Source organism: Lolium perenne, chromosome 4 (assembly GCF_019359855.2).
Source record: "Lolium perenne isolate Kyuss_39 chromosome 4, Kyuss_2.0, whole genome shotgun sequence".
NCBI lineage: Eukaryota > Viridiplantae > Streptophyta > Magnoliopsida > Poales > Poaceae > Lolium > Lolium perenne.
The window spans coordinates 292,429,310-292,455,963 of record NC_067247.2 but is presented as its reverse complement, the minus strand read 5'-3'; the positions used below and the strand labels follow the sequence as shown (position 1 = coordinate 292,455,963).

General features: G+C 44.1%; 5 protein-coding genes across 6 annotated transcripts; all 5 read left to right on the top strand.

The window, feature by feature from the left end:
• The first annotated feature begins 69 nt into the window (after positions 1-69).
• On the top strand, positions 70-2,683 carry LOC127295772 (eukaryotic translation initiation factor 2 subunit alpha homolog). The gene is made up of 5 exons (XM_051325770.2): positions 70-679; positions 923-1,069; positions 1,146-1,250; positions 2,016-2,114; positions 2,264-2,683. Exons 1-5 carry the CDS (start codon positions 164-166, stop codon positions 2,414-2,416), a joined length of 1,020 nt encoding a protein of 339 aa, XP_051181730.1. The 5' UTR covers positions 70-163; the 3' UTR covers positions 2,417-2,683.
• A 1,677-nt stretch (positions 2,684-4,360) lies between these two features.
• Positions 4,361-7,257, top strand: LOC127295771 (glucan endo-1,3-beta-glucosidase 9). Its single transcript, XM_051325769.2, has 2 exons — positions 4,361-4,874; positions 6,002-7,257. Exons 1-2 carry the CDS (start codon positions 4,507-4,509, stop codon positions 7,107-7,109), a joined length of 1,476 nt encoding a protein of 491 aa, XP_051181729.1. The 5' UTR covers positions 4,361-4,506; the 3' UTR covers positions 7,110-7,257.
• Positions 7,258-8,154: 897 nt separating this feature from the next.
• On the top strand, positions 8,155-8,884 carry LOC127348973 (uncharacterized). Its single transcript, XM_051374816.2, has one exon. The coding sequence runs from the start codon at positions 8,245-8,247 to the stop codon at positions 8,770-8,772; it is 528 nt and encodes a 175-aa protein (XP_051230776.1). The 5' UTR covers positions 8,155-8,244; the 3' UTR covers positions 8,773-8,884.
• Positions 8,885-9,140: 256 nt separating this feature from the next.
• Positions 9,141-14,848, top strand: LOC127295770 (uncharacterized). Of its 2 annotated transcripts, XR_007848092.2 has the most exons (12): positions 9,142-9,498; positions 10,004-10,046; positions 10,215-10,268; positions 11,740-11,803; positions 12,109-12,165; positions 12,250-12,344; positions 12,439-12,477; positions 12,562-12,650; positions 12,792-12,870; positions 13,869-13,916; positions 14,297-14,475; positions 14,616-14,848. XR_007848092.2 is itself a non-coding variant. In XM_051325767.2 (11 exons), the coding sequence occupies exons 1-11, from the start codon at positions 9,308-9,310 to the stop codon at positions 14,375-14,377; spliced, it is 840 nt and encodes a 279-aa protein (XP_051181727.1). In that variant the 5' UTR covers positions 9,141-9,307; the 3' UTR covers positions 14,378-14,504. The 2 variants fall into 2 exon arrangements, 1 of the variants encoding a protein (XP_051181727.1); XM_051325767.2 differs by lacking the exon at positions 14,616-14,848 and having other exon boundaries at positions 9,141-9,498; positions 14,297-14,504.
• A 282-nt stretch (positions 14,849-15,130) lies between these two features.
• LOC127347719 (uncharacterized) lies at positions 15,131-18,783 on the top strand. Its single transcript, XM_051373882.1, has 3 exons — positions 15,131-15,419; positions 17,623-17,849; positions 18,084-18,783. Exons 1-3 carry the CDS (start codon positions 15,131-15,133, stop codon positions 18,669-18,671), a joined length of 1,104 nt encoding a protein of 367 aa, XP_051229842.1. The 3' UTR covers positions 18,672-18,783.
• The last annotated feature ends 7,871 nt before the right edge of the window (positions 18,784-26,654 follow it).

Sequence of the window (26,654 nt, the reverse complement as noted above, 5' to 3'; positions counted from 1 at the left end):
CCACCCGAGAGAGCGGCGTACAGCAAAGCAGCATATATCCTCTGCCCGCCGCCGCCCTCCCACCGACCAAAAAAAACCCAAGCAAGCAAACCCTAGATCCGCCGCGCGCGCGCCCCCGTCCAGCTCCGGCGACGGCCCGGGGCCCCGCCCGGCCGCCGGCGCGATGCCGAACCTGGAGTGCCGGATGTACGAGGCGCGGTTCCCGGAGGTGGATGCGGCGGTGATGATCCAGGTGAAGCACATCGCGGACATGGGCGCCTACGTCTCGCTGCTCGAGTACAACAACGTGGAGGGCATGATCCTCTTCTCCGAGCTCTCGCGCAGGCGCATCCGCTCCATCTCCTCGCTCATCAAGGTCGGCCGCCAGGAGCCCGCCATCGTGCTCCGCGTCGACCGCGACAAGGGATACATCGACCTCTCCAAGCGCAGGGTCTCCGAGGAGGAGGCGCGCTCATGCGAGGACAGGTACAACAAGTCCAAGCTCGTGCACTCCATCATGCGACACGTCGCCGAGACGCTCGAGATCGACCTCGAGCCCATCTACCAGCGCATCGGGTGGCCGCTATACCGCAAGTACGGCCACGCCTTCGAGGCGTTCAAGCTCGTTGTAGCTGACCCCGACGCCATCCTCGACGTGCTCACGTACGAGGAGAAGGAGATCGGCCCGGATGGCGAAGAGGTTCATATTTTTCTTTGTCCACCCCACCGAATATCGCACATCCATTTCGTAATCTGATATATACACTATGTCCTGATCTTACTGATAAAATGCAATTACTACATGTAATCACTACTAAATCACCAATGTCAGATCTTATTGACTGATCTGACTGATTAAATACAATTTTCATGTAACCAATAATACTCGATGTAATTAAATTCGGAGTTCTTGACTTAGAAATGCACTTCAATTCACTTGCAGGTGACTAAGGTGTTGCCTGCTGTCACACCTGAGATTAAGGAGACCCTAGTCCAGAACATCAGAAGGAGGATGACGCCGCAGCCACTCAAGATCCGTGCGGACGTCGAGATGAAGTGTTTCCAATTCGATGGGGTGCTCCACATTAAGGTTCTTGTTAAACACATGTTTCTGCTTTAGGGTTCCATGGAATCTTTTGTGGTGCTTACTCTATTTGAAATTGCAGGAAGCCATGAGGAAGGCTGAAGCTGCTGGTACCACTAATTGTCCTGTGAAGATTAAGCTTGTTGCTCCTCCTCTTTATGTTCTGACTACACAGACTCTTGACAAGGTTGGTTTTTTCTCCAGCCTCTTTTCATGATTCATGAAGGCTTTGGCTCATGGAATTCTGCTTGATTGATTAGATTGACCAGTTCTCATTTATAGAAAGAAGCTCCTAGTTTGACACGGAATTTAAGATTAACAGTCACTTTAGGCTTTTGCTCATGGTATTTTTCATTGATTAGGTGTACTAATTTTCGGGTAAAGGAAATGATATGGATCAATTTGTATCCTAATTATCAGGATGGCTGTTGTAGTGCTATACTTGTGGATCTTCCTATGGGTATTCAGTGCAATGCATCTTTGATTACAGCAACAATAACACAACACCTATAACACTGCATATAATGTTTGGTAATTACTTATATATAACCTATAGTTTGTTGTTTCTCCTTGTCATCTAGAAATAGAGTTGATTGCCTGGTCACATAGAAGGATGTGTATATTATAATTGCCACATTCAGGTTAATCTCTTTTTCTGAGTATGAGTGCTTTCACTGTTGCTCATGCTTAATTAACAGTTAGATAGAAAAACCGAAACTACCCATTGTGTAACAGTTATTATCTGCATGAAATATCTTGAGCATGTCTTCTGTGTATAACAAACTTGTAAATGCATGCAAATTGTAAGGTCCTTTGAGCTTACAGCCTTTTGATCTTTTGTAGACCTCATGTATCTGAATTCATTCAGGCTTGGTATTGCTTTTGGAAGTTATAATGTTTCAGCTCTGCTGAAAATAATAATTGATCTTTTGCACTTTTCTGCTTTCTATAGGACCAAGGCATCTCAGTACTCACTGCTGCAGTTAAGGCGTGCACAGCAGCGATTGAAAAACACAAAGGAAAGCTAATAGTGAAAGAAGCACCGAGAGCTGTAAGTTTTCCACATGATTTATTAATTCGTAATCTCTAGTATAAATGTTTTAATACAGTTGTACCTCCTGGCTATTTAATAGTTACATAGTAGCTTTTCCTAGTTCATGATTCATTATTTTTTGTATTATTTGCATTTTGTATAAACAGGTGAGTGATAAGGAAGATAAGCTATTGAATGCCCACCTGGATACCCTGGTTGAGAAAAACGCGGAGGTTGCTGGTGATGATGACAGTGAGGATGAAGAAGACACAGGAATGGGTGACATCGACCTTGCAAACAATGGCGTCAATGCAGATTGAGTCTCCTTTAGTTGTTTTGGATGAGATTTGTTGTATAGTACCAGCCAAGATCCTAAATCGCCCTGCTTATAAAAGCACTTTGGTTTCACTTCTAGTGCCATCTTGGGTGTTAATTAGCCAGTGCAGGGTTTTTACTTTTTGATTGAGTAGTACCTATTTTTCTCTGGAGCTTTACAAAGTTTTGTTGCTATACTAGTGTTTTTTATGTCCAATATTGCTGTGTTTATTCCTATGATTCTATTAATGCATAATGTTAGCCCCCTCTCACTTGTGATCCAATTTTCTGTATTGGCTGTAGTTGTTGATTTTGCTAATTCTAATTAAACATATTTCGGTTTAATATGTGGCGAAGCGTGTGAACTCCTTTGCAGTGACCAACCCACCATCCTCGGCCGCATTGTACCTACTCTTCCTTGGTCGTCCTCCATCTTGAACCCTACCAATAAACCCTTCCCATGGAGTCACCTATCAGGCCTTCCCTTTCTTCCTCAACGACCCTGCAGAAAACGTTCTCTCCAGCTTAGTGCTCTTATGCCATTTTCCCTGCATTGTCTACCTGGTGCGAACCCTGCCGGAGTGCTGGTGCTTGAATGCTACGTTGTCGTCGTGATGCTGTGCTTTTCAGTTCACGAAATTCAGGATTTGGGGCGCGCCGGACAAAAAATCGTTCCCAGCCACGTGCTCCAAAGACCTTTTTTGTCCGACGTGGCTCAATACGGTGTCCGGCGACCCGAGCCCGTCCCTGCTACACAGGAGACGCTTCGGACACGCCGGACACAACGAGAAGCGAGGTGAGGAGACACGGGCCCGACGCGTCAGTGGGTCGGACGCTTAACCGCTGCCTACGTAGCGACGGTGCAGTTGCCGCGAAGGGGGGAACCGTCGCATTGGCAACCGCGTCGATCGACGCGCGAACCGCTGGAATGGTGCGCGAACTCCGCGGAGAGCAACCGCCGCTCTCTTCGATATTTGCACCGCCGTTCATCCGCGCTCAGTAAGACAACTAGCCATTCATCGAAACCTCTCTTCTCTCACAATGAGCGACCTCTCTCGGCTTCCACCAGACACCGACAACGAGGGTAAGCCGCCGAGATGGCGCCACTGGTGGGACAAAGCTGCGACGCCTAGCAGCGATGATTCCCCGCCGCAGGACATCGTCAAGGAATGGGAGGCCGAGGAGGAGGAGGAGGAGGTGGAGGAGGAGGAGGAGGAGGAAGAGGCTGAGGCGGCGGTGGCCCGGGCGGAGGCGAAAGCAAAGGCGAAGTCGAAGACGAAGGCGCAGCCGGCGGGCACCGTCGAGGACGAGGAGGACACAAGTTCCTCCGACGCGTCGAACGACACCGCCTCTTCGGAAGAGGTGACGAGTAGGAAGCGCCACCGCGAGGACGACGAGGCGGGGCCATCAAAGAAGAAGTAGTTTAAATTTTTATATGTAATTTGTTTATGTTTTTCGAAGTTTTTATATGTAATTTATTTATGTTGCACCGCTTTGAATATTTGTATAGAGTTACCTACACATTTCTTCTATCCATTAAAATAAAATATAGTATTTTAGAGTTTTAGGGCACCTTTAGGGCGGTTGGGGAGTAACGCCCCCCAAGCACGGCACGAAGGAAACACGTCCCCCAAACATAAATTTAGCGCCGTTTGGGAGCCGCTTTGAGGGATGACGGCTGGAGATGCTCTAAAACTATGAATAAAACTAACTATCGTCTCAATGGGATGGTGAATCTTTGGGAGCATCACTCTGTCCATCGGTGTTCAAAAGGGTGCCCAAGTCATCAATTGTAGCCGTGTACTTAGGGCATATCATCGTGGTACATGTGCATGTGGTAGACATCTGCATACTTTGTACTCGCAAATACAAGTACAGTAGGATGAATTACTTAACCTGAGGTAGAAACATACAATCACCCTAAAAAAAAACATACAATCAGCTGCCTCTGCCTCTGAGTCCGAAACTGCAAACCAGTGTGCAAGGTGCAGCTAGAAACATCAAATTTGGGAGAAGAGCAAATCCCCCTGTACATTCTACATCAACTTTGGTAGGCAGCAGGGCGGCAGTGTACCCGGAACACAAGGCATCGGCAATGCGGCCCGGTCGCCGCCACCCGCTGCCGCCACAGGCACCTGCGCTCCCGCTCCTCCTCCTTCCCCTCCTCCTCGCCGTCGCGCCGCCGCCGCAGGCCGCCGCGGTGGGCGTGAACTGGGGCTTCGCGGCGTCCCACCCGCTCCCGGCGGCGCAGGTCGTGCGCGACCTCCTCCTCCCCAACTCCGTGCCCCGCGTGCGCCTCTCCGCCGCATCGCCCGACGCGCTCGCCGCCCTCGCCGGCACCGGCGTCGCCGTCACCGTCGGGGTCCCCAACGAGCTGCTCCGCCCCCTTGCCGCCTCCAGGAAGGCCGCCGCCGCCTGGGTCCACGACAACGTCACCCGCTACGCCCCCGGCGTGCTGTTCCAGTAAGGCCCGCGTCCCCTTCCTCCCTTCCAATGCGGCAATTCCATTTTCTTACTGATCTACTGTATTTCTTTTCTGGTCGACATGGCATTTTATACTGATCTTGTATCATGAAATGCCAAGGGAAAATGCCTGTTCGTTACATAGTTACTGTGTGTATAACGCTACTAGTTGACTATAAAGGAATCAAGTCTAAATACTTGTGTGCAGTATATGTTTCAGGTTGACCAATTTCTTGTGCTGCTATATTTAGAAACAGTATGGCCACTGTTGGCATCAGATGACTCGATTACTCAATTTGAATCCACTGGATTTGCCCATCATGCAACGCTGACATGCTCAAAACAAACATCATTAATAATGTTGACAGTTGACCAATCTGAGCTGAAGATGGAAAATGCTGGTTTATTTTAGTGCATTGGTTGACCTCAATGTTGACCTCAATGTATATTAGGTAATGTGCTAATATTGCAGTAGGCCACCGGGGTTTTGTACTAGGTATCTCAATGTTTTTTTTTCTCTCATGAATCAAACGAGTATGATTTCGGAAAACTCAACAAATGACATACCAGTGTGGTAGTAAGTGTGTATATTATACAGAGTTTCATGTCCTCTGCATCTGACTTGTGTTGAATTTCTCTTGGTGGGCTACAGAAGATACTACGGACTTGCATTGACCTAGTTCACAATCGGTAAAATTGGGTGTGTAGCACAGCTAATTCCAATCAGTTTTTTCTGAATATTTGTGGGTGGACTATATTATTTTGAAGAGCTGCAACCTTCAACGGGTATTTTGTGAACTGTACTCATCTGTTACAAAACTTGGCCTTCTGGCTTCTAGGGATTTTGGTTCCTGGATAAGCATTCTCCGTTTCTTTTCTAGGCCAAGTAGCAGAGATTCTTCTGCACTATCAAATGTGTTTCTTATATCTGTATTAAGTCTGAATTTATTGTAGTGAAGTGTTGGGTAATAGTGGTTGTGACCAAGATTGCATTGCTGTGTAGATGAGGTGAATCCAGGATTTGAAGCACACTGTCTGTTTCATACAATGTAATCTGTTCTGTTTCATACATGCATCAACGATTTCTTGATATTATATACTTTATTGATAAGCAAAGTAATTTGTAGGTATATTGCTGTTGGAGATGATCCATTTCTTATCAACCATGGGCAGCAGTTTCAACCTTTTGTGGTTCGTGCAGCAGCAAATATTCAACAGGCATTGGACGATGCAAAGTTATCCAGCAAGATGAAAGTTGTTGTGCCTTGTAGCTCCGATGCATATCAGAACGCATCTACTCTGCCTTCCAAAGCTTACTTCAGGCCAGATGTTAACAAAACCATGGCTGAGCTCCTGACGTTTCTTGCTAATCACAGCTCACCGTTTATGATCGAGCTGAATCCGATTTTGAGCTTTCGACAGAAGAAGAATATTTCATTAGACTATTACCTGTTCCAACTAATGTCACGTCCAGTAAGTGATGGTCGTAACAAGTATGACAACTACTTTGACGCGAGCATAGATGCTGTGGTTACTGCTCTAACTAAAGCCGGTTTCAGTAACATGAGCATCATGGTTGGGAGAGCAGGATGGCCAACGGATGGAGCTGTGAATGCAACTCCAGCTATTGCCCAATCCTTCATGACAGGCCTGGTCAACCACCTGGCAAGAAAATCCGGGACACCACTTCGCCCGAAATTTGTTCCAACTGAGACATACCTTTACAGCCTTGTAGATGAAGATCAACAAAGTATAGCAAGCGGAAGTTATGAGAGACACTACGGTGTTTTTACGTTTGATGGCCAAGCCAAATATCATGTCAACTTGGGCCAAGGTCCTAAGGCTCTCAAGAATGCCGTTGATGTGGACTATCTTCCGTCGAAATGGTGCGTGCTGGATGACAACAAGGATCTGCCCAATGTTTCTTCCAGTTTTTCTGCCGCTTGCTCCAACGCCGACTGTACTGCTCTGTCACCTGGTGGCTCCTGCACAGGTATTGGCTGGCCTGGGAATGTGTCGTTTGCCTTCAACAGCTACTATCAACAGCATGATCAGAGTGGTGAGAGCTGCAGCTTCAATGGCCTAGGTTTGATAACCACCGTTGATCCATCTGTCGATAATTGCCTCTTTGCAGTTGGAATTCGCGCTTCTGCTTCTACTTCCCTTCACCCGGCATTTTGCTTGTTGTGGATACTAGCTTTGTGGTTTTTTCATTTACAGTTTAGTCTGATGTAGCTTCCTTGCCTTTTTTTTTGGGCCACTTTGAGGCCCAACTGGAAGTCTTAGTGCACTATCAAGTATGTGTGAAGTTGTGTAAATTCTGATGTACTCATTAGATGACTCTAGCCTTAATCAGATTTGCGGAGATCCTTAAATCACACAAGAGTTGCTGTTTCTAATGGTGCATGATATTTGAAGAAACCATACCCCATGCTTCTTCCATGTATTAACTACCAGGACATCTCAATTTTTTTAAAAAATAAGAAAACAGTAAGAGAAGCCCGGGCAGTATAAATAGGGTCCTACATTTGTGGACGACTCAACAGTGGCTCCTACTAGTAATATAGATCATTGATGGTATTACCCAAACCTTTCATGTTCTGGTGTAAGTTACACCTTGTATTTGAAGCTCATTATTCTGCATTATAAACCATCTAGTAATAGATCTGCATTTCCACTTTCTTTGTAAACTAATAGTAGTATAAATAAAGAAATTTGGTTTTATAGCACTGGCAGATCCAAGGTTTGGGTCCTTTGGGAAAATACCACCAAACTTCTGTTTCATTTTAGTGCCACAAAAATTGCACAAACACTCCCTTCTTTTGTTAGTTCTAGCAATAGGTCGCCATGGGAATTCAATATTTTCAAACTTGTACCACTAGTTTTGTATGCCGATCCACTTTCCTGCACTATTTTTTTTTTTGCAGACCAAAAGACAACATGCATGCTTAATACAATTTCAATATGTTAGCATAGAATGACTGAAAACGCACGTCCTGTGCAGGGCACCGGTCGGAGACAACAAAATGCATGGACATCACATTGCAAAATGAGTAGGAGTACACTTTCCTCTTCCAAATAAGCACGCAACTGGAGTAATTGCATGCATGATCGCACCAAATCAAGCGGACCTTTTCATATTCTCTAAGTTGCAGTTAACACTAAACCAAGGGCATTATGCCCACCACTACCACTAAATACTATGCCTTCCACATTCTGAAATCGAAGGCTTTTCGCCTTACGAGAGTTACTACTGCTAGCACGATGATCGTCATGTACTGCAGTATAAATCGTCAGCTGTCTCACACCGTAGCACAAACGCATCACTCCGTCCTACCCATCACTAGCTAGCTAGAGTCGACCAAAGAAGATGGCATCTTCTCGCGCCCTCCTTCTGGCGCTCCTGCTCCTTCTCGCCGCCGCCACGGCGTCGGCCGCAGGTGCACGTCCTGCAACCACTACGACGGCGGCGACATTTGTCCGGTTCGCTCCGGCGGCGAGCCTGGCGGAGCGTCTGGAGGGCGATGGCCCGCAGCAGTGCTGGGAGTCGCTGATGGACATCAAGTCGTGCACGGGGGAGATCATCCTCTTCTTCCTCAACGGCGAGGCGTACCTGGGCCCCGGGTGCTGCCGCGCCATCCGCGTCATCGAGCAGAGCTGCTGGGCCGCCGACGCCATGCTGACCGTCATCGGGTTCACCCCGGAGGAGGGGGACATGCTCAAGGGGTACTGCGACGCCGGCGACGACGACGACACCGGAGGCGACGGGCACCACCACAGCATCGGCGGATCGTCGGCCCCGCCTCCCAGCGGCGGTCTGGACGACGTTGCCAGCGACGTCACCGTGGCCGCAGCGGCGGGAAGGAAGGGGCGCCTTGGTGCGCAGCTAGATGGTTAATGATCACGGTGCAGTCGTTGTGCAAGTGTGTGTCCACGACCACGTAGGTTCTTGCTAGTCCTGAACTTCTGATGATATGCTTGCAAAGCTGGGACGCAAACTGTTTACGAGTTACGCTCCTGTGTAACACGAGCTGTACCTCTTGCTAACCCCAGCAACGACTGAATAATGCAATAAAAAGCATATTACTACTGCCATTTTGATGTGAACTTTATTAGCAATTAAGTTTTGATTTTATACGAAAATTGTGGTCATGAATATACAGTATATATACAGACCTTGCCTGTCGTCGTCTTCTGGAGTACTAATAATTAACAACACACCAGAACAGCTGCAGTGCTGCACCGTAGGCCAGCACGTGGGATGCAGGCCGCGCCGCACAGAGGCGGAGGCCACAACGGCCGGGACCAAGAGAGACACGCGACACGCCAGCTCGCCCGTGCTGCGCCCTGCGACCAGCTCGCCGCTCGCCGCTCGCCTTGTCCGGCTCTTCTGTGCCGTGCTCGGTGCTCGCCGCTCCGAGCCGCCGTTTCGAATGCCGGCACCCAAGTCGCGCCTGCTGCTGCTCGTCGCGGCAATATGGAGCCTGGGCCTGCTCTGCCCAGCCGCCGGGGAAGCTGGAGGCGGCTCCTGCGAGCTCTCCGTCGCGCGCGGTGGCGCGCTCTACAACTTCAGCCTCGCGGCGCCCACGCCCGCGCACCGCCACGGCGTGCTCAGCGAAGATGGGTAACTAGCTAACTGTTCACTGCCCGCACTACCTCCACGGTTAGATTCCTCGTGATTGGCGGAGACGCGCTTCTCGTGTTTGACGAAATGCTTATTATTATCGACTCCTCTGTGAATTGAGCATACTCTATACAGAACTATAGAAGTAGTTGCGCGGTGCTAATTTGCCATGTTGAAGCATCCGGGGATGACATGCTGTGGAGTTCTGGGGACCCCTATTAGTATTCGCATCATTGGCCGGTTAGGAGATTCGTATATATACTCCATGGGGAGCAGAGCAAGATCTCTCACCATGTTTATGCGTTGGTCCCCGCTTGGCTTGTTTCTTGAAAATTGAGACCATGATTAAATATTCTTTGTGCTTATTGTCGAAGGATTTCAGTCTTCCCAAGCACCGCAGCCCCTGATCACGTGCTTATAGGCTGTCAACTGTTAACACGGTGCTAGTGTACTAGCTATATCTGTTTCCACTCTGTCCCGTAACAATGGGCATCTTGTGTTTCAGGTTTTACAAGGTTGCAGTGAATGATTCAGTAATCTGGTTCCAGGTTCGTTTTGCTACGATACACTTTATTTGTCCCTTTTTTTTTCCCTACATGTTGGAAAGCTATAGTGCAACAAGGTGGACAGTGATTGCAAAAGGGAACCTCTACATGTAACCTGGAGCATTTTGTGTTCCACTCGTAACTGTTTCGCTCATTCATTGTCATATGCAGCTGTGCGATCAGATGATATTCAACTTTGACCCACCCGTCTGTCTTCGCTGTGAGGTACTCCCCTTATCCCAAAATTCAACTGGAAAGCTTTTAGTAAATTTCCTTATCTGGGTTAGCTTCTGCGTTTGTGATTGTTAGTCGCACGATGCGTCTGATTTCCAATCTCTTTTTTTTAGGCAAGTTCCATCTATTTCTTGTTGCTTTATCTGGTTCTATGTTGAGTATACCTCATTGGCTTAGCCTGAATCTTCTCATGCTTTAGCTCAAGAAACTACATTTCTATGGTGTTTAGATGGAGAGAGAGCACCTTTTTTTCCAGGAAGAAACTTCACAGTGGATGCTAGCTTTGGCCAGCTCTAGTGATGTATTAAGGTGGCCCAGATCCACCTAAGGCTGTGCTCACTACTGTGAGAATTTCATGATAAGGCATTACCCCGTGTAAATATTTCTTCTTATATGAATAGGCATTTTTCTCTAAAATGAAATAAAATGTTGGAGCCTGCCTGTTATTAAAGAAAGGAGCAGAGTGTAGCAATACAACTTTCCTATGCGAACAAATAATACTGTGACCAAAACACGCTCTGTTTCAACATTTCAAAAGACCCAGCAAATTGCAGTCCAGATTGACCACGTAAGACTGTCCACCTAAGGCTGTGTTCACTATTCTTAGGATTTCGCCATGAGGCAGCATTACCCCGTGTAAATATTTCTGCTTATAAGGCAGTTTTCTCTAAAAGAAAAGAAAACATTGGAGACCTGCCCTTTATTAAAGAAAGGTCCAGAGTGTAGTAAACTAGTAATACAACTTTCATATGCGAACAAATGATACGATGATCAAAACACGCTCTGTTTCAACATTCCAAAGGACCCAGCAAATTGCAGCCCAGACTGACGATGTAAAACTGCTCTCCAGAATCCAGGGCATAAAAAGGCAAACCCAAGAAAAATATTTAGATAAAGATACATGATATGAATGTTACTTTTCTGTCATGATTGCTGCATGGATACAATAATTTTTGAATGAACTCTGTTTCAGTAAGAACTCCATTCACCGTATTCAACAGTGGAGTTGTCTCATAGAAGAGCATTGCCTGTCAGAAATGCATACTTTACTACTTATTTGCATCGATTGAATGCCAAGTTAGCATTGAGAAGTAGCATGTGGTGTGTGGGACATAGATTTTTGCATGTGCTAGAGTGCGCTCTTGCATCTGTTGGCAAACTTTGATATGCTGAAGTGTATATGTGAATTGCCTAGCCCTTTCCATCAGTTCAGAATTTTGGTTGCGTTAGCTAGTGCATGAAGCTTGACATAATAAACTCCCATGTTAAGGATTAACCTAATTAGATCCATCTACCCACAAATATTTTTTAAATCCGTCGGTAATGTGAATATATGATGTTGCTTGGATAATGTTTTTGTAGGAATGCATTTGGATTTGTCCCCTGTATTTTGTAGTGACTTTTTTCTTCTTGCAATTAGTTGATTCGTTTTTCTATCCTAACCATTTCCTTGCTAAATTAGGACTGTGGTGGTCCATTGAGGTGTGGCACCCAATGCAGTGCACTTGTGTCACATTACATTCGAGGTACTTCCATTGTCTTGGTTCGATATATTTTTACCAGTTTTTTCTCCTTGGTGAATCTTTAATGTGCATCAGGTATAATACTAGAGTGGTGGGACATTTAAGTACTTAACACCATGCATTTTTTTAATGATTACTACTTCCTGTTTAGAACTCCTTAAGTTGCAATCGTTATTAAGTATAGTTCCCACTTCCCAATATGCAGTTTTTATTCATATTTTTTGGTATAAACATGAGTTTCAATGTTTTGTTTGTTGCTACTGGTATTGGTGATTTCGTGCTCAGCGTATACATTTTGCTTTCTGCAGGGTATGATGTTTGCACAACCATTGGAAGGGCATCTGAATCTCGCATCTCTCTAATAGGCAAGAATCATGGTATAATTTGTCCCCCAATATCCTTGCTATATGAATCTTACGTAGTGGTTTGTTTTCACCGGGGAAAAACAGATGAAAGTAATCCTCAAAAGGGTGTCATTGTCAAGATGTCCTCGTCAAAGTGCTCCATTTCAGTTTTTATCTTCTGTGATTCAGCTGTAGTCCAAGTGAGTAGATTCTTTCAAGTTAACATGCTTTTCTTTTCTCTGCCAATGTTTCATTCTTATTTTACTGTGTTGCTTTCTTCCCTGTTTTTTTCAGCTACCAGATAAATTTAGCCACTCTGGAAATTGTGATTACGTGGGTACACAAAGTTTCTCAAAAATGGTACAATTTGGGTTGGCAGATTTTCTTATATGACATTAATAAAGTTGTATCTCACAGGCTACAGTACTTAGACACCCCTCTGGTTGTGCAAGATCGGTTTCTTCTTCTGGAAATGGCTGGGGATGGTTAAGAACTTCGTTCATAACGTATGTTCTTTTGAGTTACATTTATTTATGAAACCTCAATTAGTTGTTAAAATACTGATGAATGTTCGTCGGGAATACTCAGTGCCAGCAAAGTTTCCACTTCTTGAGTTTTGGCTTCATTAATATTTAACTGTTTTGCAGAATGTTGTGCCTTTTTGGAGGGTATATTTTGATCGGTGCAATTTATAGATATTATTTCCTTGGGATTCGTTCTATAGAGGTAATACCAATCCTGCATAAGGTTCTTGATCTTAATTTTATGCAATAATTACTACATCTACTTCATGCTATTTTGGGGTACGATCAGCTGTTCCTGTGTTGTTTAAACTCTCAGTTTTATAGATAGGTCAGGCAATGGTTCTGTTAAAATTTATGAAGTATTTCACCAAGAAGAACAAGTTAGATCCACTCACTGAGTCGAGATACCAAAATAGATCTGAAATTGTGCCTGAGCCCAATGCTGAGACTTGAGAGACCGAAATGGTTAATGTCCAAATCATACCCCCAAATCGACGTTGGTGGGCCAAAAATTATAGCCCGTTTCGAGTGACTTGTTATTTCAGCTGCATTACTTGGAAGATACTTGGCAGTAGTGGAAAAATATGGTTTCAAGTGAAAAGCTCAGTTTCAGTGATTTACCTATTGTTAGAGTAAAATAAATATTTATTTCTTAGTTCTTCAAAGAAGTACACTAGTAAGGAATAGATTCAGAAAACCAAACTCTATCACTGTTTCATGAACCACACTCTTTGGGATTTCAGCAGAAATGATTAGGCATCCTGGCGTGAACAGGGACCGGTGCCACTTCATTACGACATTACAAAAGTGTGGATTTGCAGAACTACTTAATTTTTGGAAAAGTTAATGTTTGTCCTAGAAAATCAAGTTTTGTTCTATTGTTAATAATGTGCTGAATTTCCGTCCTTTTTCCTGTATCTTTGAAGAATTACTTAAAAGATAGTTAACTACAGTAAAATGAACAAGCAAAACCAAAATAAAACTAACTAAATCATAGTGCGTCTTGTCAAATTGCACCATGAATTAACCATCAGCTGGTGTTGATATGTACACTGTCTTATGTGTAAACAGTAATTTACAGATTAGTGTCGAGCATTACAATTTATTTTCCAGTTTTATGCTTTCATCATGCATTAAACTTTTTCAACCATTTTAATGCTCCAAACCACATTCTTGTCTTACTTTTTTCCTGTACTCTAGGCCATCCCGAACATGGAATTTTGGATCAGCTTGCCACAAAAAGTTAAGGTAATTTTAAAAAGAACATGCTTTGTGTGTATGAGTTATTCATTGCACTTGGTTCATTTTCTATAGTTTACCTTGTTCTGCACTTATTTTATCTCCAGTACCACCAGAATTAATGATACATTGCTATGACTATTTCAAGATGAGTCTGTTATGCAATTACTGATGCATTAAAATAAGCTCCATTACTAATAGCATATAAGATAGGTCTGCATTATTTAAATTGTATAGATATCTGTCATTCTCAACGCGAACTAGATCTTGTTTTCTCCGATAGGGAAATGGTATTATGCAGTTTAATCATGTACTGATTGTAAAAATTCTGAGTGATAGGATGCTTGATAGTCATCAAATGTAACCTTATGGCTTGTTATCTGTCACAGAGTGTGTTTGTTCCTTCAACAAGAAACCCAAGAAGTCGCAGCAGAGATACCAGAGGTCCTTATGCCCCTGTAAACAATTGAGAAGTAGAAAAAAATCCAAGAACAGTATTGGAAGCCATACAGTTAAAAGCATATGTGTAGGGTGGAAGCTAAACCTTTGATCTATGTCAATATGTCAGGTACCATCAATAATATCCCCTTGTATGTTTGTGGTGGAGTATCTATTTGTGCTCTTATGAGCCAATGATTATAATTAAGTCCAGTCGGATCTTACTCCCGCAATTAGCTCCTTTTTACTCCTTTTCTCTTTCATTTCCAGGTCGAGGGGGAAGCTTCTTACATGTCCAATAGTTGATTCTCTTTTTTTTTTTTTCTGAGAACATGCAGGAGAGGCAATAGTTGATGTTTCACTATGTACTCAGATGAAATTATTAAGATTTGGTTCAGTGGCACCCTAAATGTATTGGCCTTTCACTTATTCAGTTTTTTGAGACCTTGAATTTAGGAACATAAAGCCATGATCTGTTTCTCGAAGTTAAATTGCTCTGATCAGGTGCTGCCCCTCTATTCTTACTCCATCTTACTCAAATTCACTCTCCCATTGATTTTCACTAGCAGATGAGTCCCAACCAGGCCTGGTCCCAACCGCGGTGTATGCGAGTTTTTCTTTTTTGATGCTTTGAAAATCGACGAGTTTCTTTTGTTTGGGTGAATCCTTTTTTCCTGTCTTTTTATTGGAAATCCACGAGCTTTTTTAGGAGAAAAAGAAAAGAAAGGGACGAGCTGGTCAGGGCCGAAGCGTCCTCTCTCTGTTGGAAACGGCCCGGCCCGACAATGAAACCCGCCGTCGCGGAGGAGGAGCTGGGAAATTGCGGCAGCGACGAAGACGATCGACCTTGCCCGCGCCGCCCTGGAGATGATTCATCTGTTGGCCGGGTGAAAACCGAGGGGAAGGGAGCCAGCTGGGCAAAGAAGGCTGCACAAGGCGCTGCGCAGATCGACGTGGCGAAGGCGAGTCTAGCAAAGAGGAAGCCTAGAGAAGCCGTGAGGGTAGCGGAGGCGAAGGCCGAAGAGGCTGCGAAGGCAGCGGAGGCGATGGCCGAGGCGAGGCGGCTGAGAGCAAGTACAATAAAACTAACTCAGCAGGCTATAAGAATTAAAATAGTGTTGTTTTGCTTAGGTGGATGAGAGAGAAGTGGAGAAAGAAGATAGATGAGCTCTCATGCAAGAGTCAGCTCTTGCACGTGCTCCTAGGCACTTTCTGAGTATGTGTGGTGGACCTTTTACATATAAAGTTATCAATCCTTAAAACCAACTATTGTACAAATTAGCTATAAACTGACTATAGCTAGCCTTATAGCCACCACCCGAATGCACTATTGGAACTGCTCTGAAGGACAAGGAGACGAATGGGCGCACTGCGAGGAGGAGTCGTTCGCCTCTAGGTTCCGCCCGTTGTGGAACCGATATTTCGCCAGAATCCACGGCACCAACTTCCATGAAACTAGTAAAGTCTCCGCCTCCTCCTCTCTGATATTGTGCTATGTCAATGGAACCACTAATTTGATATTGTGCAAAAGCGAACTAAATACCAACCTCCCGTTCTGGAATCAACCTGCATTCCGAATTGCAAATCCCCTTCACCCAAACCAAGGAAACCTTCGGTACCTTGAAGATGGTTGCCGGAAAGCTTATTCCTTGGCTAGGCAAGCATGCTTCCATGGCCGGGCGCACTGTGCTTGTCAAGGCGGTTCTCACAAGTGTTGTCATCTACTTTATCACCGTGCTTGAATTACCATTGGAGGTTCTCCTGAAGATTGATAGTATCCGAATGGCATATCTTTGGGCGGCTTGTGAGAAAGTGTCGGGAGGAAAATATAAGGTTAATTGGGATCTCGTTTGCAAGCCAAAGAACAAGGGAGGCCTTGGAGTCCTAAACCTCCACAAATTTGCCTCGGCGCTCCGGTTGAGGTAGCTTTGGTTGGAATGGACGAATCCCTCCAAGCCGTGGAGAGGGCTAGAAACCCCTTGCAATGCAAATGATAGAGAGCTTTTTGCGGCGGCCACAAAGGTTGCCATTGGTAACGGTGAGAGGGCCCTTTTTGGGATTCTCCTTGGCTTGATGGAGGGCGGCCAAAAGATATTGCACCTCTATTACAACATATCAAAAAAAAAAAGAATTGCACCGTTCGGAAGGCCTTACGAAATAACTTTTGGGTCTCCCAAATCAATTTGCAACATGGGCTCACCATTGAACATATCACCCAATTTGCCAACCTTTGGGAGAGGCTCTCAACCGTTCACATCAACGAAGACGAACAAGATACAATCGCTTGGAAGCTTACTACTCATGGTTGCTACTCCTTGAGCTTGGCATACAACATGCAATTTGAGGGCCTCACAAACTCCACCATGCCGGCCATGGTGTGGAAGCCTTGGGCTACCCCCAAATGCAAGATTTTCACTTGCCTTGTGCTACAAAATAGAGTGTGGACGGCGGATAGGCTTGAGCGTCGGGGATTGCAAAATTGTGGAAATTGCAGGCTTTGCAACCAAGTTCAAGAATCCACGGCCCATATTATTTTTACTTGCCGTTTCACTAAAAGAGTTTGGCTCAACATCAAGGATTGGCTTGGACTTGTCGATCTCAACCCGGAGAGGTGGCATGAAGCTTCTACCATTCATGAGTGGTGGATGTACTTTGTGCAAAAAAGGTCAATCCAAAAAGGCGATATCTTCGCTTGCCATGCTTGTGTCATGGGAGGTGTGGAAAGAGAGAAATGCGCGTGTCTTTTGGAACCACTACTCCACCGTTGATATGGTGGGCGCAAGGATAGAAAAACGAGATGGCTTTATGGGTCTCCGCTGGGGCAAAAGCGTTGGGTAATGTAATGCCGCGAGAGTAATTCCCCTTGTTTTTGGGTCTTGGCTTCGGCCTTGATCATGTTCGGTTTGTAACACTCTAAAACTTCTTCTCTATCAATAAAAATGGCAAATCTTTTGCCTCGTTTAAAAAAAAACCAAGGAAACCAGTAGCTAGTCCCACAAGCACAAACTTCATCATCACAGAGCCGCACATGTGAAACACGAGCAGTTCTCCCACCAACTTAATAGGCACCACACATCCCAAATATCTCCTGAAAATGGATCACTCAATCTAGTTTAAATATATTATTATTTCGATTTGTCTTCACCCTTGTTTCTACTACCAGAGCCTGCACTCTTAGACCTTAAGAATAGTAAAATGCTTGCCCTCTTGTCTGTAGGGATTGTATATTTAATTATTTAACTAACTCTGATTACTATCAATTATACATGTGATGCAGCATCTGTCCCAGCCATGCGTTACACTTACCCTACTCCCGAGGATGAGTACGACACCAGGACCATGGAAACTATGCAGATCATTTCGGTCAAGGTCGCCTCGATCAAGGATCCTTTGCGCTGGCCACTGCAAGTGTTTGGTATCGTTGCTGTATGCGATGTCTTGGATCACAAGCGCAATATAGTATTCCAGCGTCCGAGGAATGGCTGCCAAAACATCACCGAGGAAGTTCGTATTTTAAACCTTTCTGCTTAATTCCTTTCTTTCCTCCCCTTCTCTAACAACTTGCACTTATATTTCTGCATTTTCTACTGTCAGATTTAAGTCGTTATATTTTCCTGTCCGTATTTCTTAGGTCATGGTCATGTAAGAATAGATTGGTTACAGTCCACTATATGCAGTCTTTTACATTGATTTGATAAACAAAACATTGTTGTTTACTTCAACAGTTGTTGCTTGCAGGATCCGTACCTTGCATTGACTGGTCCTAGTCGTGCTGTTGCGGTGTCGATGAAACCTACATTTATCGAGGTTTCACTGAAAGTGAAGGGCGCAACTAAATCCGATGATAAAGATTTAAGCGAGCTAGTTGTGAACTTTAGATCTGGATGCTGGCTCGTAGGTGCTTACCCTAGCAGGCTTAGCACGCTGGAATTTAAATACGATATCGTTATGCACTCTGTGGAGGCCACGATCTGCATAAAAGTCACTGGTGGGTCGTGGCCAGGTGGTTTCCGAGGCGTATTCAGCGCGTTCACCACTAGTGCTGCTGACCTGAAAGTCAAGTTACTTGATTTTGGAGACGATGGTGGAATGCCTGTCGATGCTGGTGGCATGGTCAAGCTCTCGCGTAGCGCGGTTTCTGTTGGACTCGAGGAGATTCTGAAAGTGTCTGCCGTGGCATGTCCTATAAACGAGGAACGAGTTTGTGAGAGCAGCGAGGCATCTTTTAAACCTGCAAAGGCCGGTATAAGCCACTCTGATGTTGAGCTGAAGGTTGGCTCTTGTAGTATGGAAGTCAGTGTTGCCTGGTCACTTTTCTGTTGCTGATCGGTACCTCGGATGGTAGATGCTAACAAGAGATCTAAACTCGTCTGATCCGCTGTGCTTATGTGATGATGCAGTGATAGCTGTTGCTTATGTGGTGTGTGTTCAGTAGTATTTATACATGCTAATGCGGTCTGATCACACAGACAAAACAGTGGTGCAAATGATTGGGTGGATTGAGAAACATGAATGAAAAATAATTATGTGACGAGATCTATTAAAACAGTGGTGCAAATGATTGAGTATGTGATGATGGCTTTCAGAATCAGCGCTTTGGAGAAGACTTTGGAGGTTTCGATGTGGAATACTACTAAGGTAACAATAGTCAATAGTCTTTACTATTAAAGTGAAAGATGCAATGTCACACTTCTTTTGATGTCACACTATTCTGATGTCACACTTCGCACTATTTACGGAACAAATGCCACCGCCAACAACCAACTCACACATCACCCTCTTCTCGCGTAACTCCAGAAAGAATCGCGGGCGGATAAAGCTATCCTGGTTTTCAGCGTTTTGATAGCCCGACGTCTCAACCGAATCTCACGCGCAAAATATATTTCTGGTCAAGGTTGTTACTATCGTTTTGGTTTGTTCCTAAACGCATGGATTGAGCTAGGCTTCTAGATCCTCTATACGAGCTACTCCCATAGAAGAACGAAAAGGGATTTCCATGGCCTGACGGCCTCTCACCCTAGGCTAATCAGATTTGCCTTCTCTGGTACCTTCCCGACCCAGATTCCTTAAGCCATTATCGCGGGACACAAACCCAGACCGAGTGCCAGCTGATGCGACGGCTTTGGTCGTGGCGGATGGACGACCGACAGATGCAGGGCGGCCACTTGATTTTTGCCAAAAGCAAAGTTTGTATATGTGTGCATCGGACGATCCCTGTAAGTCCTCGCTCGTCTCGCTTGATCTGTTCATCGCTTTGGAGAAGAAAGGAGAAGGATGAAAGAGATGAGCTAGCTTCGAGAAAACTAGGCCTCGCTTGGATCGAGTGAAGGGATGCGTTGGTGGTCTTGTGCGTGTGCCCGCCTCCGGTGAGCCGGACCTGTCTTCCACCGGCCTTGTCCTATGATAGCCGCTTCCTCAAAGTGGGTGACGCCGCCATTGCCAATGATGGATGTGTCCCCCAAGGAGACGATGATGAGTGCGGGGACGCCATCTTCAGCTGAGTTTGGAATTGGGTCGCTGAGCGCAAACAGCAGTGCCAAAAATTGCGAAGTGCATAAACTGTCTGAACTTATTCTCTGTTGTTAACTACTCAATGCCAGTTGTTACTCCTAACTGAACTGAACCAAGTGGTTTGGCTGAACTAAATGGGAACTGTAACACAAGTACACGTTCAGAACTAGTAAATGTACATGGTGTGAATTAATCCCAACACTGGAGCAAGAAAACAAAGAGCAAAAAACAAACAGAAAGTTGCAGTTTGTATATTATAAACTCAGCTCCACAAGGTTTCTGCACAGCAGTTCTCAAATTCCTTGCCAGTGACAAACATTTACAAACCGAAATCTTCAGAAGGTCGGCTACAAAAAATTGTGTGCTAGCAAGTGATAACACGATCGCCGCCTCGCCGGCCACACATTTCCATGACATCAGGGATTGCATGGCATCTAGCAAAAACTAAAATATTTCAGCCACAACCCAGTAATGAAGTCATCAGTGATCATCTAGCAATGGCGGCGGCACCCTCTGTGAGGAAGCGGCCATCATGGGCAACGCCGGCGGTGAGACAGTGCTTGGCTCACCGGCGCTGGAACCATCGGAGGATGAAGAGGCGGAGGCGCAAACGCACGCCTCCCGCGAGATGCGGCCGGGAGACAGAGCTGGGCGGTCGACGGCGATGGCGACTCCATAGTCAGAAGCGACCCGTTACTTGGGTTTTGGGCTGCTGCGGTATATTTCCTGCTGTTGGGCTAGCTCCCATCGGATGGTGACGGACGAACGAGATTCACTACGTCCCTCTGCAGTTTTTCAGCTTTACGTCAGAGGATCTCGTTCCGCGGCAGGCGGGCAATCAAATCGGCAACACCATCGGCGCAAGGGTTGGGACAGTAGTACTCTAGGACGCGGGGCGGTGGCTCGGTGGCAGTTCTCCTGTTCATCTGCTCCAGCTCGTGCAGTAGGGCGTATGATTTTGTTTCTATTATGTTACAATAATATTGTGTGCATCAGATAATGAATTAGTAAATCGTCTAATGTATTCCCTCTACAAGGATCGCACCTTGCTTCTCACGCCTTCGAAGAGTCGAAGGAAGAGAGGATGAAAAAAACGCTGATGAGCGTCTGGGTTCATTGATATTGGAATTTGGAATATCTTCTTCAGCGTCAAAGAAAGACAAATTATTTTGACATGCAAGGGTCTCATGTCCCCGAGAAGATTTACTCAAAAATAGGTAGGAATTTTTTTTACCACAGAAGAATAGAAATATGTGTATATCCTACTTGAGACAATATATACTACTCCGTATTTGATTTCTCCCTAACATATATAGTATTATAGTAAGATCATTCAATATTTTGCCATCCTTCTTTTGTCTCATAAGATGTGTTTCCCATTAGTTCTCATTTTCTTGCTTAAGTACAACTTGCAAGATGTTTCTAAAATTCACATGTTGTTAGTAGTCGTGCCTTTTCTATATAATCCTAAATGCATTGTTTTATAAGGTGAGTTTTATTGCATGTAAAAATAAATCTTTGTGATCTGATTTTCTTTCTGCCCGCGTTGAATAATCAAGTACGCCTTCTGTGTACTCAGATTATGTGCTTCATTTAGGAAACATGGAAAACCCTGATGTGACTTCGTTGGTTTTACACCATTATAGCTTGTAGATTTTTTTCAATAGCTAATATGAGAACTCAACATTCCCAAATTGTTACTAATTCCAAGATACCCAATTCTCTGCAAGTTTAATCTTTCATGCATATTTTTCTAGAAGGAGTCTTTAACTATTAGAAATAGCCTGAGATTGATCAAGTTCAACAGTAATATTTATTATCTTTCTTCAATTCCGCTTTCTTGTTCCCTCCACCTATTTGATGTCTAATGAAATAAAAAATGAATAATTAAAAAGCACTAATTGTTTTTAGAAACATGATAACAGTAGCACTAAATACAATCCTCAATTATTTTTCGAGACTTAAATCCGTACTGAATTTGTTCTAAGCTATTAGTATTTGCTATTAAGTTCATAGAAAGGAGAGTCTGAATCAGGGCCGACTTTGGCCATAGGCGACCATGGGCAACGCCCATGGGCCACCGCCTGGAGGGGGGCCCTCAACGACATTTGTCCTCAGTCCTCTATGCATTCATGCAGAAAAAATAAAAAAGAGCCAACGGCCCATGCGCCCAGCGAAACATGAAGAGAAAAAAGCCAGGGAGAAGAACCTCGCTCGCCAATGCCTCACGCCCTCGCCCAGTCGTTGAACGCCTGGACTCCAAGTTCCCAGATCGCCAGCGTGAGGCCTTGCCGATCTTTTTCTTCCGATGTTGATTTCTCATGCTTCTTATTGTTTAGGTAATTCCTTCCACTGATCCGCTCCCAGGGCAGTTTGCTCCATCTTATTTGTTTACAAATTATAAATTGTGTGACCCGCTCCTTGGTAACTCCTTCCTATCATCCTTTGTAAATATTATGAGAGATCTATTAAATTTCTTCATAATATTAGGTGTTCCAATGCCAAAACAGAAACATATATCGGGTGCTTTGAGAAGGAATGAAAAAAAGAGTGAATCAACTTATCGAATCACAAAGTGGTGCTTTAAATAGATATTTTTTGGAAGCAAGTAGTGTTGATGCCCATGACAATAATCAAACGCAAGAATCGCATCCCGAAAAAGATGATGACCAAAGTTTAAGTACAGATCATGAGGTCAATGAATAGCCTTTGGAAGCAAGTAGTGTTGGTGCCCATGACAATAATCAAACGCAAGAATCGCATCCCAAAAAAGATGATGACCAAAGTTTAAGTACAGATCATGAGGTCAATGAATAGCCTTTGGATCACAATAAGTAACTAACTAGCATCTATTTTGTAATGTAACTTACTAACTATAATTTGTTGAATTCAAATGCATATCTTGATGTTGATGTTAATGATGACATTGTGGCTGATAATTTGCAGCATTCACCTGATGCTTCGAATGGTGATGAGCAAGATCATTCTCTTTTATCTATTGATGATCCCAAAACTAAAACATTATTATCGATGGAGCCATTGGAATTTGGTTTTATTTGAGGTAATAAAACTAGCAGAAAATACTACTTGTTATATTTTGCTACTCTATTTTATCTTCTTGTCATTATAGGACATTGCTTAGTATTTAACAATTATTTATAGACATCTCAGACTATAAGTGTATGGTGGATGTTAATTTTCAATATTTTGCAAGTAAAACTAGGCACATATATCTATATACATTTGTATGCGTACATATATATGTTAGTTTTTAGGGCCTCTTTCATCAGCTCTCCCAAAGGCCACGCGAAAGATAGAGCCGGCCCTGGTCTGAATCGAGAAAGGAGTTTGGTGGAAGAGATAATCCAGAGCAGAGAAACAACGAAGATGTGAGATTTTGCATTAGCTCGTAGTTCCAATCAAGTCGATTTTTATCATTTACATGATAGAACTGACATATTAAGTTATACATGCATTATCACCTGACCAGGAAAGGAGTGGCTAATTGGATTTTTATATACCGATTTTTTAGGCATCAAGAACAAACAGAGTTTCTACCTGCACCAATTGGAGATAGGGAAGACTCTACTGCGGTGTTGCCTTGGCGGAGATGAGCCTCTCGGTAGATGCCGGTGTGCTCAACATCTAGGTGAATGGGAAGAAGGTCGTTGTCAGGGCCTTCGTCATGGACACCGTCTTGGCCACGAAACCGAGGTAGTCTTGTAGGGCACATTCAAGATATCTGACAATAGAGGCACACACACACGGAGTGGGGCGACAGGCTTCGAAGCTAATTAGACTCGTTCGGTACTTTCGTGCATCTTTGGTGCCTCCGTCGTGCAGAACTTCCCAAAATCTTTGACGGAGATTGCTTCCCATAGTTACTATGATGGTAACCCGATCCAGATATGGCCAAGGGGGGCTAACGTGCGACATAGATTTTAAAAAAGGCTATGATGCAGCAGAGTTCGTGGGGAATTGATTATGGACTCACTGTTTATGGTTTTAGTTAACATGTATGATGAATTAAGATGGGGGTTATTAGCTTTTTCCTGATGGGTGTGAGGGAGTAAATTGATTCTACGACGTGCCGTAGAAGGTCGGTGACTGAATGAAGAAACAAATCCCATATTTATTTTGTACTCTCTAAGTGTACTGATACCATATCAGATAAGGTATTATTGTGAATCAGAACTTCTTTCCTACTGTATAATGTTTTTTATTTGGAAATATTTACAGAACATGATAAAAACAAGTGATCGTTGATTTTGTACAATATATCTCTAATAGGACATGGTTCTAGAGCGAAAATTCCCAGCGATAAATCTGAAGTTTAATGATCTACCCTATAAGATAAGAGCCAACTTAGCATAATGGTGTGCTTTGAAGTTTAGACTTCTTGCTCGCTTCAAACTGGTTTCTGGTTTATGTGGATGATCCTTACAGCTGCGTTCACCAAAGTATCATTGTGAGAGAGAAATCAAAGCTGTTGGAGATGGAACGCTCCGAAATTGCTATTTCTATCTCGAATCCAACGGCCTCCGCCTAGAATGCAGATGTTGCCGGTGGTGAGCCAAACTCTCTTACCATTTACTGACTAATCATGGATTTCACTTTAATAGTAAAATTAATAGTATTTCCGATGTTATAATTGAATCTTTTAGTTTATTTTTATGAATTTTGTTCTACTAATTGCATAATTTTTTTCAGCCGTGGCGAAGCACGGGCATTCAACTAGTTTTGGTAATGGTTATGTTAATGGGAATTGAGGTTTTAATAGATCTCGCCAGTTTTGTCAGCAAGACTTCAGTGGATCTATTATTAAATTAAACATGACGTCACATAGAGTCTTGACATGAATGGAAATTATTGCAGCCACGATATCCACTGAAGTGCTGCTGACGAAACTGGCGAGATCTATTAAAACCTCGATTCCTATTAACATAACCATTACCAAAACTATTGTTACCTTCGTAGTATCTTTCGTTGAAACCTCCAAACATTAGAGTTGGTGTTTGCGCTTTACTATGGGACATTTGGCATGTCCATAACGATTTTATCTTTAACAAAAAGAGTTTTCCATCATTTCTGCATGTCATCCCTTTGGTTACACACTGGATCCGTATGTGGTCCTATCTCCAGCCGACGGAAGCGCGCTAGGACGTGGGTATTGGGTGCTACCTTTTGTCAATGGTAGCACGGGATTTTTACTGCCGGTGCGGTTGGCGGCCTAAGAGGCGCCTTACATGAAGACTCTTTGGAGTTTTTTTTTTTGCTTCTGGTTATTTTTAAGTGGCTTATCCATGTCGATACTTTGAGTGATTCATGATTTGTAATAATTTTTAACTTTTGGTACTCTCTAAATAATGCAATAAAGAGCCGTATACATCAATTGATATAGGGGCTGCCTCATTTAAAAAAAATATATTAGTATTAAGTAATGTGAGTCGGAGGAAGTATCTTTTTCTTGTTCAATGGATGCCACTCAAAGGTGGAGCTTCATTTTCGTTTGTACAGATAAATATGTCTCTTTATAGTCTTGTGGGATATTTAAGCATTTAGCATTTTCAGAATCTGAATCTGCCACTAGGGCCTGTTTGATTGCCCACAATGCATTTTCTCGCATACGTGGAGATAAAAACGGGCGTTTGGATGCCCATGGGAGAAAAATTCTCTGCATCGCACGAACTTTAAAACACCTGAAAAGTTGTATGAGGGAGCACGCTCGATTCGGCCATTTCTAGCGATGCAGTCTCGTCTCGCACTTGCTGGAGCCAAAATGTGCCGCACCGATGCAAGGGAGGGATGACGGAGCCCGCGCTCGCTGGAGCCAAAAAGTCTGATACTCCACCCTACTCACACCTTCCCGCCTCACCGCCCAAAGTCGCGCCACCATTTTCCCCGTTCGAGCTCTCTGTCCGCAGCTGTTCGTCGGTGAGCAAGGTAAGGGACATGCTCTTCTCAAGCTGGTGGACCTTCGCAGCGGCAGTTCTTCCTCTGCCGCCTGGCCGACATGTCGTCATCCTCCGCCGGGTCCAACTACCAGATCACTGTGAGTACCTCTCAACCCTAGCTTAGATCTACACTAAGGTCTAGGGATGGAGAGTTCTTGGTTCAATCTACTTGTTTTCCTTACTTGTTGCTTCGATCTGTAAGACCAAAAATTGTTATGCTTAGTTTGTTTCTTCGATTTGTACTTGTAGAGTACTTTTGCTACGTTTATGCTTTGATATGTAAGGTCTTGCTTCGATCTGTAAGAGTACAGTAGATTTGCTTAATCCTTACTTTGATATGTAAGAGTAAAATAGTTTTGCTTAGTTCTTGCTTCGATCTATAAGCTTATAGTGGTTCCTAAGATTTCTAGTGGTCTTTATTTCGTCGAATACCTCTTCTTCTAAGCCAAATTGTCCACGTATAAGCATGATAGTTGGTACGAGGATTGGTTCTACGATGTGTACAACTACTCCTTGTACCAGATATGCACTTATACATGGCAGCATGCAGAGAAGATTAGTACTTTGCTATTTTCAATCTGTGTGCACACAATTTGTTTGGAACTTCACTAAAGCTTGTTATCATGCTTGCTTGCTTACCATGGTTGCATAATTCACGTTTTCCTTAGAGCTTCATAGTGTGAAACAAGTAGCTTGCTTACCAATGTTCTTGCACTTTGCTACTTTCATTGTCTATATAGGCCGCGACCTCTCCTGATCTATCACTGAAGTCTGTGTTGCATGATGTACCACTCTGGTACACCCCGGCGCCTGATAGGCACTTCCCTATGAAGAAGAAGAACAT